At 41.5% G+C, this 13,800-nt stretch overlaps 1 protein-coding gene across 8 annotated transcripts in view; it reads left to right on the top strand.

Annotated features, from left to right (window-relative positions):
• bmpr1ba (bone morphogenetic protein receptor, type IBa) overlaps positions 1-13,800 on the top strand; it is a 544,116-nt gene that overhangs the window by 518,309 nt on the left and 12,007 nt on the right. For all 8 annotated transcript variants that reach the window (XM_073042441.1, XM_073042436.1, XM_073042437.1 and 5 more), the window contains 2 exons: positions 7,528-7,825; positions 11,351-11,526. In XM_073042441.1, coding sequence (XP_072898542.1) covers positions 7,528-7,825; positions 11,351-11,526 — 474 coding nt within the window. The remainder of the gene's footprint in view (positions 1-7,527; positions 7,826-11,350; positions 11,527-13,800) is intronic.

Genomic DNA, 13,800 nt, shown 5'->3' with positions numbered 1-13,800 from the left:
ACAATCACCTTCCTGAGATGGGGAGTGTCACTGCTGACCAGAAATTAACTGGACCAGATACATCAATATCTGGGCTACAAAAGCAAGTTAGAGTTTGGGTAATGCACCTCATGACACCCAAAAGTACTTCCAATATCTACAAATGACAAGTCAGTGGTCTAATGGAATACTCTTCACTCACCTGGATGAGTACAGCACCAACAGATCTCAGGAAGCTCAAAACTATCCAGAACAAACAGCCCACTTCGTGACATCCATCTGGCTCCAGAAGGCTATATTTACTCTATCTGGCACACAGTGGGTATAATCCATATGACTTACAGTAGTCATGTACAGGAGAGCATCTCTGAAACCACAACACATCGAACCTTGAAGTGAATGGTCTACAGCAGCAGAAGACCACGAACATACACTCAGTGACCACTTTATTTGGTACAGGAGGTACCTAATAAATTGGCCATTGAGTGTATACTGGACATCCTACACTTAGCAAAAGATATTTTGTTTCATCTCATTTCCAGTGGCTCTTCTTACCATTACAACCCGTCATTTATTATGTCTTTATGCACCTCATTCAACATTTCTTCGTTATATGTCGTCTGTTGACATGGACGATCATGGTTCTTGGAAAATTTTTCTAAAAAAGTTGTTTTTCATTGCCTTCTTCTGGGCAGTCCCTTTAGAAGACAGGTGACCCCAGCCATTATCAATATTCTTCACAGATTGCCTGGTGTCAGTGGTCACATAGCTAGGACTTGTAATATGCACCAAATGCTCATACGAACATCCACCATCTGCTCCCATGGCTTCATGTGACCTTGAATTGGGAAGGGTGTTGCTAAGCAGGTGCTACACCTTGCCCAGGGGTGACCTGCAGGCTAGCAGAGGGAAGGAGCACTTTATAGCTCTTTTGGTAGAGATGAACCTCCACCCTGCCACCTAACATACAATGTTTAAAGGTTTGTGAATAGGAGAAGTTTGGAGGGATAGGGACCAAGCACAGGCAAACGAGACTAGATCAGGTAGGCACTTTAATCGGCACGAATAAGTGGAGTGGAAGGACCTGTTTCTGTGTGACTCTAGAACTCTATGGTTGGATTGAGTTGTTCGTGGATATTGGCAATTTACTTGCAATCAATTCATCTCCGTGTGGGGAGACACACAGTCAGTGTACTGTTGATTGTGGTGTGTCCTCCAAATGCTTGGCCTTTATATACTTTTTAATCAGCTGATTGAATGTCATTATAGACACTCAAAAGTGATGTGGAGAAGAAATCTCATCGCTGACAAGCTATGTGGCAAACTTTGTGCTCTGTTCTCTGGAATTTTGCTCCCATCTGCTCATAAATAGGATTGAGGTTTGTATGTGTTTACAGAAGTGCTCACAGAAAGCCACACTTCTAGGAATTCTCCTGCATGCCGTGTGTTCGCTTGCATCATGACTTTTACTGGTGCCCAGTCAAATTTGTGCTCTTCTCGATCTTCATAGTAGAGACTAGGGAGAGTTGGTCATGTCACTTTACAGCTGGTTGGTGATCATGGAAAAGCACAAAACACTGGGGGAACTCAGCAGGCCAGGCAGCATCTATGGAAAAGAGTAAACAGGCTCAGGACTGATGAAGGGCCGAATTGTTGACTGTACTCTTTTCTGGCCTGGCCTGCTGAGTTCCTCCAGCATTTTGTGTGTGTTGCTCCGATTTCCAGCATCTGCAGATTTTCTGTTCTTGATGTTCATGGATCTGTGTGGATAGTTTTCTCCCAGTTTGGTCATCATAATATTTACTGCAGTCCCCACATTGGATTCTGTAGGCCATATTGGTCTTGTCTAATAGTTTGGTTTGTCCTTTTGGTCTGCAAAGTACTCTCCTCACTGTTGCCATTGGCTTGGCTCCATGCATCTTTTACTTAATAAAAATTCTAATAAATTTTAAACTATTATTTGTCATCTCCAGTGGAAAACACCTCAAACACATTGAGTTTTTCCCCTTTTCCCCCTCTATTCTCAACCCTTTTATCAGAGGATCTTTACTTCATGTTTTCAGTGCTTAATGTCGACATCAAGGAGGTCTACTGGGAACTCATCATTTCCTTATTCAAGTTTCATTGATCTCTTTGTCTCTATTTATCAATCCTGGAATTCCAAAGGGAAGATTGAAGCTGGAAATAGAAGGGAAGAAAAAAGGGATGTCTTACATCCTAGGGCACAACAGCCAATAAAATGCCTCTGAGCACAATCCACATGTGATAGTGACACAGACTTCCCAAAGTAGGAAGAAAATATGGACACCATTAAGACCCTAGCAATGATGCCAAGGTTGCAGTGACATACAGCAATCAGCATCTGTGTGGATATGCCAGTGTTAGGTTGTCGTATCTCTTGTTGGTAGGTTATTTCAGTAGTTCTGAACCTTTTTCTGCTTGTGGCCCCACCATCCATTGGTTCCATTAGTTGCTAAAGTTTTATTTGGTCAACTGCACTAATTATTATAATAAATTGTGAATATTTATGTGTTAACAGGTTTAGGTATTATTACATGTTAAACATAATGTTACAGGTGCATAAGAAAAATAAAACTACTTCAAAGCTTGAATAGGATATTTTATTTATAATATATATATAATATTCTTCCAACCAGCAAAAAAAATGCTTTATATTGTTAAGTTAGGTATTTACTGAGATCCTTGTGATTGGTGCAAACTAGCAAGTTTTTGAATATCTGGTGGCAACTTGATTGAAGATTACCTCTTTTTACAAAATTACGAGGGTTACAAGCTTTTGGTAGCTGGTGAAAAGCTTGACTAAAATCACATTCAACTAGATAAGAGGAAAATCCAGTTAAAAACAACTTTGCTTTCTCCCAGAGCTGTGGAAATTTGTTTTGAATATCACTAGTTATGCAGCAATGTTGCATGTTGTGTTCTCATTTTGCTTGAGCTGTTGTATAACTGCAGTTCAACAAGACATTCTTGCAATGTGATGTCAACGTCACTCACATTCACTCCAAATGGATCCACCACCCAGTCTGGGATGTGCACTTCCAGCAGGTCTCTGGACCGAAATTCCATATCAGTGTGCAGTTATTTCAGATAATCAAGATATACAACTAGATCATCATCTTGCAATTCTATTTTAAGAGTGGCCACTGAAAGAAATTGCATAAACACAGAACGTCCAATACTGCTGCTGAAAAGTTGCGTGAGTTTTCCAAGGAAAGTGGTAGTATCCTTTTTGCATGAGAAGAGATTGCAGTTTTAACTTGCAACTGTTCAGTTTTTCAAGTATATCTGACAGGTAATACATGTCAGTCTTAGCAGTGACAATTTGTTCTCCAAGCAGCTTATCACCTAGAAATGCTGCAAAACTATCAAGAAAAGCAAATTGAACTTTGTTTCAAAAATGATGAGTATCATGGATTTAACTGAAGTTTTTGGTGGTAGATAGTGATGGAGTAGTAGATTTCACTCATTCTCGCCTCCCTGCAGTTTAGCCATTTCTGGCAGGTGGCCCCATGTTTTGTAAGTATGATGTGCAAGAGTCACTGGAAGGCAAGCAGAACCAGCCTCTGCTGCAAACCCACTGACTGGCCTTGCTGAGCCAGTCCTGCCCAATCTGCAGTTTGTGATTTGGGAGTGGATGTGGACAGGGTCCTGCAGGCTGCCTACAGGGTGTGAATAGTGATTTGTCTGTGGTCAAGCAAGAGCAGATATATCACACAGACATTTTCCCCCTCCCCAAAACACACACACACACACACACACACACACACACACACACACACACACACACACACACACACACGTTTTGCTGCCTCGTTTACATAATCTAGCATATTTTCCCATTGATTTCATTCAGGGTTCTAATTAAATTCCATATTCATTTCTTTTTAATTAATATATTTTTGTAATATTTAATTAAAACAGTAAACTTATCATGGCCCATTCAGAAATTCCTGTGGCCCTCAGATTCTTGTTTTTTACTTGTGACCCTTATGAAATCTGGCATGGCCCTGTTGAGACCATCTGGGTTATTTGGCCACTGCAGTTTGTTCCCGGTGAAGGTAGTTGGTGAGAAAATTAGGTGTAACATAAATTACTGTCCTGTGTGAGAAAATGGGTTACAAGGAAAAGAGTAATGGAAATGGGAGTGATGAATACAGAAACTATCACAGCCTCAGCATGGTAACCACTTTACACAACAACAGACTTTGTTTTTGTTCATTCTAGTCTTTCCTGTATAATTTGTGTAGCTAATTTATGCTACACCTGGTGCCTTGTTCCTATGATGCAGCTGCAAGTGAGAATTTCATTGCACTTGTGCTTATGGCAATAAACTCAAATTTGATTTGACGTTAGAACAGTATAGAACGAGAGCAGGCCCTTCAGCCCACACTGTTTGTGTTGACTACGATCCCAAATTAAACTGAATCTCCTCTGCTTGTAGTACATGATCTGCACCTTCCATATTCATGAGCCTATCAAAAAGCAATCTTAAAATCCACTATTGTATTTACTTTTACTACTATCCTGGCAGCCTGTTACAATTACCTACTTGTCTCTGTGTAAAGCAAAACCTAGCCCTGCACATCTCCTTTAAACTCCTACCACTCACCTTAAAACTGTGCTCTTTAGTAGTTGATATTTATACCCTGGGAAAAAGATTCTGACAGTCTACCCTATCCATGGTAATAATCCATGGATTGCTCTCAAAGCAGACTTGTAAACAATAAGCTGGAAGTTGTCCTTCAGTATCACAAGGATTAAACTTTTAATTTATTCATTCATAGGATGTAGCTATTGCAGGCCAGGATGGCGTTTACTGCACATCCCTAATTCTTGGTCTGGAGTCATAGATGAGCCAGCCTGGGGTAGGTAGGCAGATCAGGAAGACAAGGTGTTGTCAGGACCGTACGTTCCAGGCAATAGAGAGAGGTTGAACAGGCTGGGACTTCATTCATTGAAGTACAGGAGAATGAGTAGTAATCTTACAGACCTGTTTAAAATCATGAAGGGTGTCTATAGAGTGCTGCACATGGCCCTTTCCCTAGGATGGAGAATCAGGAACTAAAAGACATAGGTTTAAGGTGAGAAGAAAGAAATTTAGTAGGAACCTGAATGTTAACTTTTCACACTGAGGGTGGAAAGTAGATATATAGTATAAAGAAGTGGTTGATTCTTTATTCTATATATTAACAATATTGGACTGATTCATGGATAGGAAAGATTTAAAGGGAAATGAGTCAAGTGCACCCAAGCGGGACTATGTTAGGGCATCTTGGTTGAGATGTGTCGCTTGGACAGAAGAGCCTGCTCCTATGCTGTATGAGTCTATGACTCTACCTCTTTCTCTGAAGCACATTGTAAACCAGGAGGGTCTTTACAACTCTCCAGTAGTTTTACAGTAGTTTTGCTCTACTGCCATGATTAGGCCAAACTCCGGTTGGAGGAGCAACACCTCATATACCGTCTGGGTAGTCTCCAGCCCCTTGGCATGAACATTGAATTCTCCAACTTCCGGTAATTCCCTCCCCCTCCCTTCCCTTATCCCAGTGTCACTCTGCCTCCTCCTCCAGCTGCCTATCACCTCCCTCATGGTTCTACCTCCTACTACCCAAAGTGCTTTCCCCTTACATTCCTCCTTCACCTTTCCTGCCTATCGCCTCCCTGCTTCCCCTCCCCCACCCCTTGATCTTTCCCCTTACTGGTTTTTCACCTGGCACTTAACAGTATTCTCCTTCCCACCCTCCTCCCACCTTCTTTACAAGGCCCCTGCCCCCTCTCTCTTCAGTCCTGACGAAGGGTCTCAGCCCGAAACGTTGACTGTTTGTTTCCACGGATGCTGCCCGACCTGCTGAGTTCCTCCAGCATGTTGTTTTGCAGTCTATGCTTCTGAGACTTGCCTTTTCTATATCAATGCTTCTCAGTAGCCAGTCCCACACTTTCTCTTGTGTGTTCTAGGCAAGTGTTATAGATAAAACAGGATTTAAGGGGGGAAATTGAGAGGCTGAAAGAGCTGTGTTTTCCACTCTATCAAGGGCTTGATGAGCTGCTGCCGATCGCTCCCCAGGGTCAAATTGACTTTCAGAATGACTGAAATCCAATCCATGCTGTCAATCGTTCTCCTTCCACTGGAGAGTATCGGCTTTATTTTAGATACCTCTCCTTCAGGTGACCTTGTACGCCAATCACTAAGTTCAATCCCACTGGGACCATGCACTGTCTTCAGCTAAATCTGAACAAAGTACGAAATAAACTGACAGTTTCAGTAGTGGTGTCAATATTTGTACATAAAAACAAAGAGACCTGGTACTAACTGTGCATAAATCCTTGAAAGTGGCAGGACATTTGGTTACTAAAGTCAATGGAATTCTGATATTGATCTAGTGCAAAGGCAAGGAGTTACTTTGAAACTGTGTGAAATACAGATTAACCCACAACTGGAGTACTGCAGGATGTGAAGATCCTAGGGAGGGGGAAGTAGGAATGAAATGGAATGACTGCAAGGAAAGGGATTTCGTCTTCAAGGTCACGTGCAGGTTATTTTTCTTGTATCAAAGATGATGGTTGGTAGAAGTTTTGACGGTGTAATGATTGAATGGTTGTTGTAGATAGTGTAAGTAGAGGGGACACAGATTTAAAGATTGATGGTGGCAAGGTTTTTTTAAAATTTGGAGTTTATTGCTTGAAGATATGATGTGGAGTCAGAAAGGAATTTGAAGTATAACTTGATGTCAGAATTTTGTGCAGAGCAAACTCTCACAGGGAGCAATTACAGAGGGATTATTTAAGGGTCCCCTGGTATACCAGCTCTTTTCTTTTCAATGCACTTGCCTTGGGGTCTTTACCACCTTGCTGTGATGTTTCATTCAAAAGACAGTGCTACTGACTGTGCAGAACAGCCTTTATTAATTAACTCTTTAAGTTCCAATGGAACAATTTCAGCTTCACCTGTCGGCAGAAAGAAATCACTTATTAGGCTTAGATATAGGAACAGAATTAGGCCTTTCAGCCATTGCGTCTGCACTGCCATTAAAATCATAGCTGATTTTTAAAAAATCAACCACATTCCCTTGCTTTCTCTTTGTAATCTTTAACCCCCCCCACCACCAAGAACCTACCAATCTGCTTAAAATATACAGCCCTCCACGCCAATAAATTTCACAGACTCAACACCTCTGTCCACCATTAGAAATTCCTCCTCATCTCGTTTCTAAATGGATGTCCCTTTATTCTGAGGCTATCTGTTTGGATCCAAGATTCTCCTGCTAATGGAAACATCCTCTCCATGTCCACTCTATCCAGGCCTTTCAGTATCCAGCAGCTTCCAATGAGATCCCTCCCCATCTGGCCCCCCACCCCTCATCTTTCTGAACTGTGTCAAATACTGACCCAGAGACATCAAATTCTCCTCAAGCCAATTCCAGGAACCATTGCTGAAAATCTTTGTACCTGTCCCAAAGATTTGATAGGATAATTTGTTCCTAATTTGATTGTCAGTTTGAACACCAATGATGTATGGTTTATTTTCAGGTTTTATTGCTGCTGATATCAAGGGAACGGGGTCATGGACACAGCTGTACCTGATCACAGATTACCATGAAAATGGCTCTCTCTATGACTATTTAAAGTCCACTACCCTTGACACGAAAGCCATGCTGAAGTTAGCATACTCTACTGTCAGTGGACTGTGCCACCTGCACACGGAGATCTTTGGCACTCAGGGAAAGCCAGCCATTGCTCATCGGGACTTGAAAAGCAAAAACATCCTAGTGAAGAAAAACGGAATGTGCTGTATCGCAGACTTGGGTTTGGCTGTTAAATTTATCAGGTGAGCAATGTCAGAGTCCTACAGCGCAAAACAGATCCTTCCATCCAACTGGTCCATGCCAACCAAGATACCCAGCTAAGTTAGTCACATTTGTCTGTTTCTGGCCCATATCTTCCAAACTGTCCTATCAATGTACTTCTGCTAGTGCCTCTTAAATGTTGTTAATGTACCTGTCTCAACCACTTCCTCTGGAAGCTCATTTCATATACTGACCACATTGAGAGTTCCTATTAAATACCTCCCCTCTCTCCTTGAACTAGAGCTCTCTTGTTCTTAAGTCCTCAACCCTGGGAATGACTGATGTTATACACCTCAATAAGATCACTTTTCATTCTTCTACATTCCAAATAAAGCCCTAGCCCTGCTCAAACTCTTCCCCAAGTACCAGCAATACCCTCTGGTAAATTTCCTGTTCACTCTTTTCAGCACCTTTCCTATAGCAAGTTGATCAAACTGAACACAACATTCCAAATATGACCTTACTAATGTCTTGTGCAACTGCAATGTAAGATGATGAGTACTGAATAGCTTCTATACTCAGTACTCTGACTGATGAAGTCAGCATGTCAAAAGTCTTCTTCACGACCCAAATAACTGCAGCACAACTTTCAGAAAATCACTTATTTGTAACCCTAGATCCCTCTGTTCTACTACACTCCCTAAGAGCCTAAAGTTCACTGTGAAAGTCCCAACTTGATTTGCCTTCCCAAAATGCAACTTCTTAATACTTATCTGAAATAAACTCCATTCCTTGGTTCACTTTCCCAGTTGATCAAGATCCCCTTTCATCTGATAAATATTTTCACTATCAGTGACACCACCTATTGTAGTGCCATTGTGAAATTTACTAACCAAGCCTTGTACATTCTTACCCAAATCATTATTATAGGTGACAAATAGCAATGGGCCGAGGACCAAGCCCTGGGGATGCTACTAGTCATGGATCTGCACTCCAGAAAGTTACCTTGAAACATAACCAGTTACTTCCTGCCATCAAGCCTATCTGGGCAGTAAAGCTCTCACTGCTTCTACTATGTGTTTTTCAGTCCCACCTTTCTCTTCAAGATGGAGTTCTATCCCCTCTTTGAATCATTATTCAAAAGGATATTTGACCATTCAGGCCTGACTGGTACCAGGGACCAGGAGAATCATTATCATTGCCCAGATCTCTGGAGACATAACATCCAATCCTTGCGCTTTGCATCTCAATTTACCTTTCAAAGGTGTCTTTAAAAAGACAAAAGCTAAACCTTGATAGTGAGATACTAACTAACTACAGGCCTACATCTTCCATTCTCGGGCAAGATTCTTGAGAAAGTAATTTTCAATCAACTCAACAGATTTCTGAATGAGAACAATTTTCTAGAAAAGTTTCAGTCAGGTTTAAGAGTAAACCAGGGCATGGTGATGGTCCTTACCAAAATTGTCAGTGACCTTAAGCCCAGCACTGATGCCAAAGGAGTCTCAGTTCTAACTCTTCTAGATGTAAGTGCTGCTTTTGACACAAGTGACCACAGCATTCTCTTAGCTCACCTTGAGAACTGGCTTGCCCTCTCTGGTCATGCCCTTAATTGGTTTCTTTCGTATATCTTAGAATGTTTTTAGATTGTCTTGGAGATTTTAAGAGATATGATGTTTAATACCTTCTGGTGTTGCAATGGGAAGATGTCTCGGTCCCATACTCTTCTCCTTATACATGCTTCCATTAGGAGACATCATAAACTTGATTACCACAGTTATGCAAGTCAGACATAATTGTATATCTCCATTTTGATAATGATTAACACCCTATCTTCCCTGACTTCTGGTATGGCTGCAATAAACAAATGGATGAGCAATAATTTCCTAAAACTAAATGAATATAAAACTGAAATACTTTTGCTTGGTCCCAAAGCCAAAAGAGACAACTTCTTGTTAAACTTGGGAACTTGGCTCCCCTTGTAAAATCAGAAATAAACAAGCCTGGGTGTTATCCTTGATTCAAATTTGAATTTTAAATATCACATAAAGAAAGTGACCAGAGCAGAATTTCTACATTTAAGAAATATTACAAAGATACATTCATTTCTGTAAGGTAATGATGCTGAAAAGCTAATTCACATCTTTATCTCAAATAAACTAGATTACTGCGATGTACTCTTTAAACTGGTCTTCCAAAGCAATCTATTGACCAACTTCAACGCATTTAGAATATGACTGCTAGATTTTTAACTAAAATCAGGATAAAGAGACATGTCCATTCCCATCCTAGCTCCTCTGCATTGGGTTCCTGTGTCTTTTTGAATTGATTTTAAAGTTCTCTTTACTTGTTTCTAAAGCTGTTAGTGTTCTGGGGCCAGAGTGCCTCATAGAATCGTTTTCATTTTATAGTCCTGCTCACATTTTCTGGTCTTGTCCCACCAGTCTCTTAAATTAAACAGTCTCCTTCAAAAGATAATTGAAATGTCAGCGTTATTGAACTACGCCCCTAAACTGTGGAATTTAATACCTTTAACTATAAGAAATGCAAACTCAGTTGACACTTTTAAACACCACTACAAAACCCATTTATTTAAATTTGCTTTTAGCTAACATCTTTTAGTCTTTTATATTTATGTTTGTTATTATTTTATTTTCATATTTGTACTTTATTCCATTGTAAAGCACTTTGAACCACATCACATTTTCTGTATGAAAAGTGCTCCATAAATAAGTTGTTATTTTTGTTATAGAGGATTGGTGCTCTCAAGGAAATTATTAGTACAAATTATTAAATTCTGAGTAATTTCACATGTATTTTGTTCTAACTCATGCATTCATTCACTGAAGCTGGGCATCATGGTCAGCAGTTCCTTCCCATCCTTCTTTACTCTTTGAACTAGTGAACTTCCAGGATACTTCAGGGGTGATTCAGAGTCAATCAAGCTGGTGGGTAAGGAGTCACATGTGGACCAGACTGGGTAAAGATATCACACAAGCTGCTTTTCTGGATGGGATTGGGCTTCTTGTGTGTTGTAGCCACACTCATCGATAAAAGTGAGGAGTATCCTATCACACTCCTTTGAGAAGTGGAAAGGTGTTAGAGTGTCAGGACGAGTTATTTGCCACAGAATATCCACCCTCTGACTTGTCTGTGTGGCTATGGCATCGATGTAAAGGTCCGTTTAGCTGTCCTGTCAACATCCAACCCCAGCGTGTTGACAATGATGACAAAACTATTAAAATGTCAGTGACAGGTGGCTATCTCCCTTATCTGTCTGTGAAGGAAGTATAGTTTGGCACTGGTCTGTCAAGTTTTGATCATTTAAAAAAAACGGAATTAGAGTGGACTTAATTGTGATGCTTATCCATTTGTTTTTTTTTGTAGGTTCTAATTACATTTCAATTCTTTAGACCAAAAACTCTAAGTTCAGAGCACCAAATAAATAGTTATCTCTCATTGTCAATTGATTTAAGCATTTCTTCTTTCTCATGTAATTAATTATTCACCACCTTCTTTAACAACCGAAAGTGAGGTATCTTAATTCTCTCCCACTTTCTCCACAGTGACACTAATGAAGTAGACATACCGCTCAACACCAGAGTCGGCACAAAGCGATACATGGCTCCAGAGGTGCTGGATGAGAGTCTTAACCGTAATCATTTCCAATCATACATCATGGCAGATATGTACAGTTTTGGACTGATTTTATGGGAGATAGCACGACGTTGTGTGTCTGTAGGTAAGATCCTGGTTGTATTTGTTTTGTCTTCATGGGGAAAATTTGTGGAGAGGTTCTCCAGGCAACAGTAATTTCTATCTTCAACATTGAGAAGAATTGCCAAGCACTTTACAGCATACTAAATTTGGCAAAAAAAAACATCATAAAGAGGAACAGCAGCTCATGTCCTGCATGGGCAGTGTATAACCTGATGGCAGGGATGCTGATTCTCCAGCTTTCAGTCACTGCTCCCCCTCTGCCCCTTATCTCTCTCCTCCTGCACTACCTGCCCTCCTGATAAAGAGGCAATAGGCAAGGCGACCACAACTTTCTTCAAAGAGGGTCTTGAAAGTGGAGTAGAGACGGAGGGGGAATCCCAGAGATTCAGGGGCCAGGCGTTTGCCAGTGGGGAAGTGATGGATACGGGGAAGGCCAAAGGCTACTACACTATGTGAGATCAATGAAATTAAGAGATGTTTTACTGAATAGATGCATGTGCATTGGGAAGGGATTTTGAAAGATTTGAAATATCCGATTCATTTTTTGCATTTACATTGAAACATACAGTAAAATGTGTCATTTGCATTGAAGTCTGTTGATGCGCTGGAAGCAGCCTGCAAGTGCTACCACGCTTCTGGCACCCGTCTGCCATGCCCACAGCTCACTAACCCTAACCTATCCATCTTTGGAATGTGAGAGGAAACACACACAAGCACGTATGTACAAACTCCTTACAGACAGCAGCGGGGATTAAACCCTGATCACTGGTGCTGTAAGCAATTATCTTAGCTGTTATGCTACAGTGCTGCCCAAGTGGTTTGAGAGTGGGAGAGTCAAACCGAGTTGTGATCTTCAGAGAAAACCAGCTCTGCAGCTACCTTTTACAACTCATAGGGTAATACACCACAAAATAAGCCCATTGTGCCACCTTGTTCATAGAACATAGAATAGTACAGCGCATTACAGGCCCTTCGGCCCACAATGTTGTGCCGACCCTCAAACCCTGCCTCCCATATAACCCACCACTTTAAATTCCTCCATATACCTGTCTAGTAATCTCTTAAATTTCACTAGTGTATCTGCCTCCACCACTGACTCAGGCAGTGCATCCCATACACCAACCACTCTCTGAGTGAAAAACCTTCCTCTAATATCCCCCTTGAACTTCCCTCCCCTTACCTTAAAGCCATGTCCTCTTGTACTGAGCAGTGGTGCCCTGGGGAAGAGGCGCTGGCTGTCCACTCTGTCTATTCCTCTTAATATCTTGTACACCTCTATCATGTCTCCTCTCATCCTCCTTCTCTCCAAAGAGTAAAGCCCTAGCTCCCTTAATCTCTGATCATAATGCATACTCTCTAAACCAGGCAGCATCCTGGTAAATCTCCTCTGTACCCTTTCCAATGCTTCCACATCCTTCCAATAGTGAGGCGACCAGAACTGGACACAGTACTCCAAGTGTGGCCTAACTAGAGTTTTATAGAACTGCATCATTACATCGCATCTCTTAAACTCTATCCCTCGACTTATGAAAGCTAACACCCCATAAGCTTTCTTAACTACCCTATCTACCCGTGAGGCAACTTTCAGGGATCTGTGGACATGTACTCCCAGATCCCTCTGCTCCTCCACACTACCAAGTATCCTGCCATTTACTTTGTACTCTGCCTTGGAGTTTGTCCTTCCAAAGTGTACCACCTCACACTTCTCCGGGTTAAACTCCATCTGCCACTTCTCAGCCCACTTCTGCATCCTATCAATGTCTCTCTGCAATCTTCGACAATCCTCTACACTATCTACAACACCACCAACCTTTGTGTCGTCTGCAAATTTGCCAACCCACCCTTCTACCCCCTCATCCAGGTCGTTAATAAAAATCACAAAAAGTAGAGGTCCCAGAACAGATCCTTGTGGGACACCACTAGTCACAACCCTCCAATCTGAATGTACTCCCTCCACCACGACCCTCTGCCTTCTGCAGGCAAGCCAATTCTGAATCCACCTGGCCAAACTTCCCTGGATCCCATACCTTCTGACATTCTGAATAAGCCTACCATGTGGAACCTTGTCAAATGCCTTACTAAAATCCATGTAGATCACATCCACTGCACTACCCTCATCTATATGCCTGGTCACCTCCTCAACAAACTCTATCAGGCTTGTTAGGCATGATCTGCCCTTCACAAAGCCATGCTGACTGTCCCTGATCAGACCATGATTCTCTAAATGCCCATAGATCCTATCTCTAAGAATCTTTTCCAACAGCTTTCCCACCACAGACGTGAGGCTCACTGGTCT

This window comes from Hemitrygon akajei, chromosome 4 (assembly GCF_048418815.1).
Source record: "Hemitrygon akajei chromosome 4, sHemAka1.3, whole genome shotgun sequence".
NCBI lineage: Eukaryota > Metazoa > Chordata > Chondrichthyes > Myliobatiformes > Dasyatidae > Hemitrygon > Hemitrygon akajei.
This window is presented reverse-complemented; position numbering and strand designations above follow the sequence as displayed.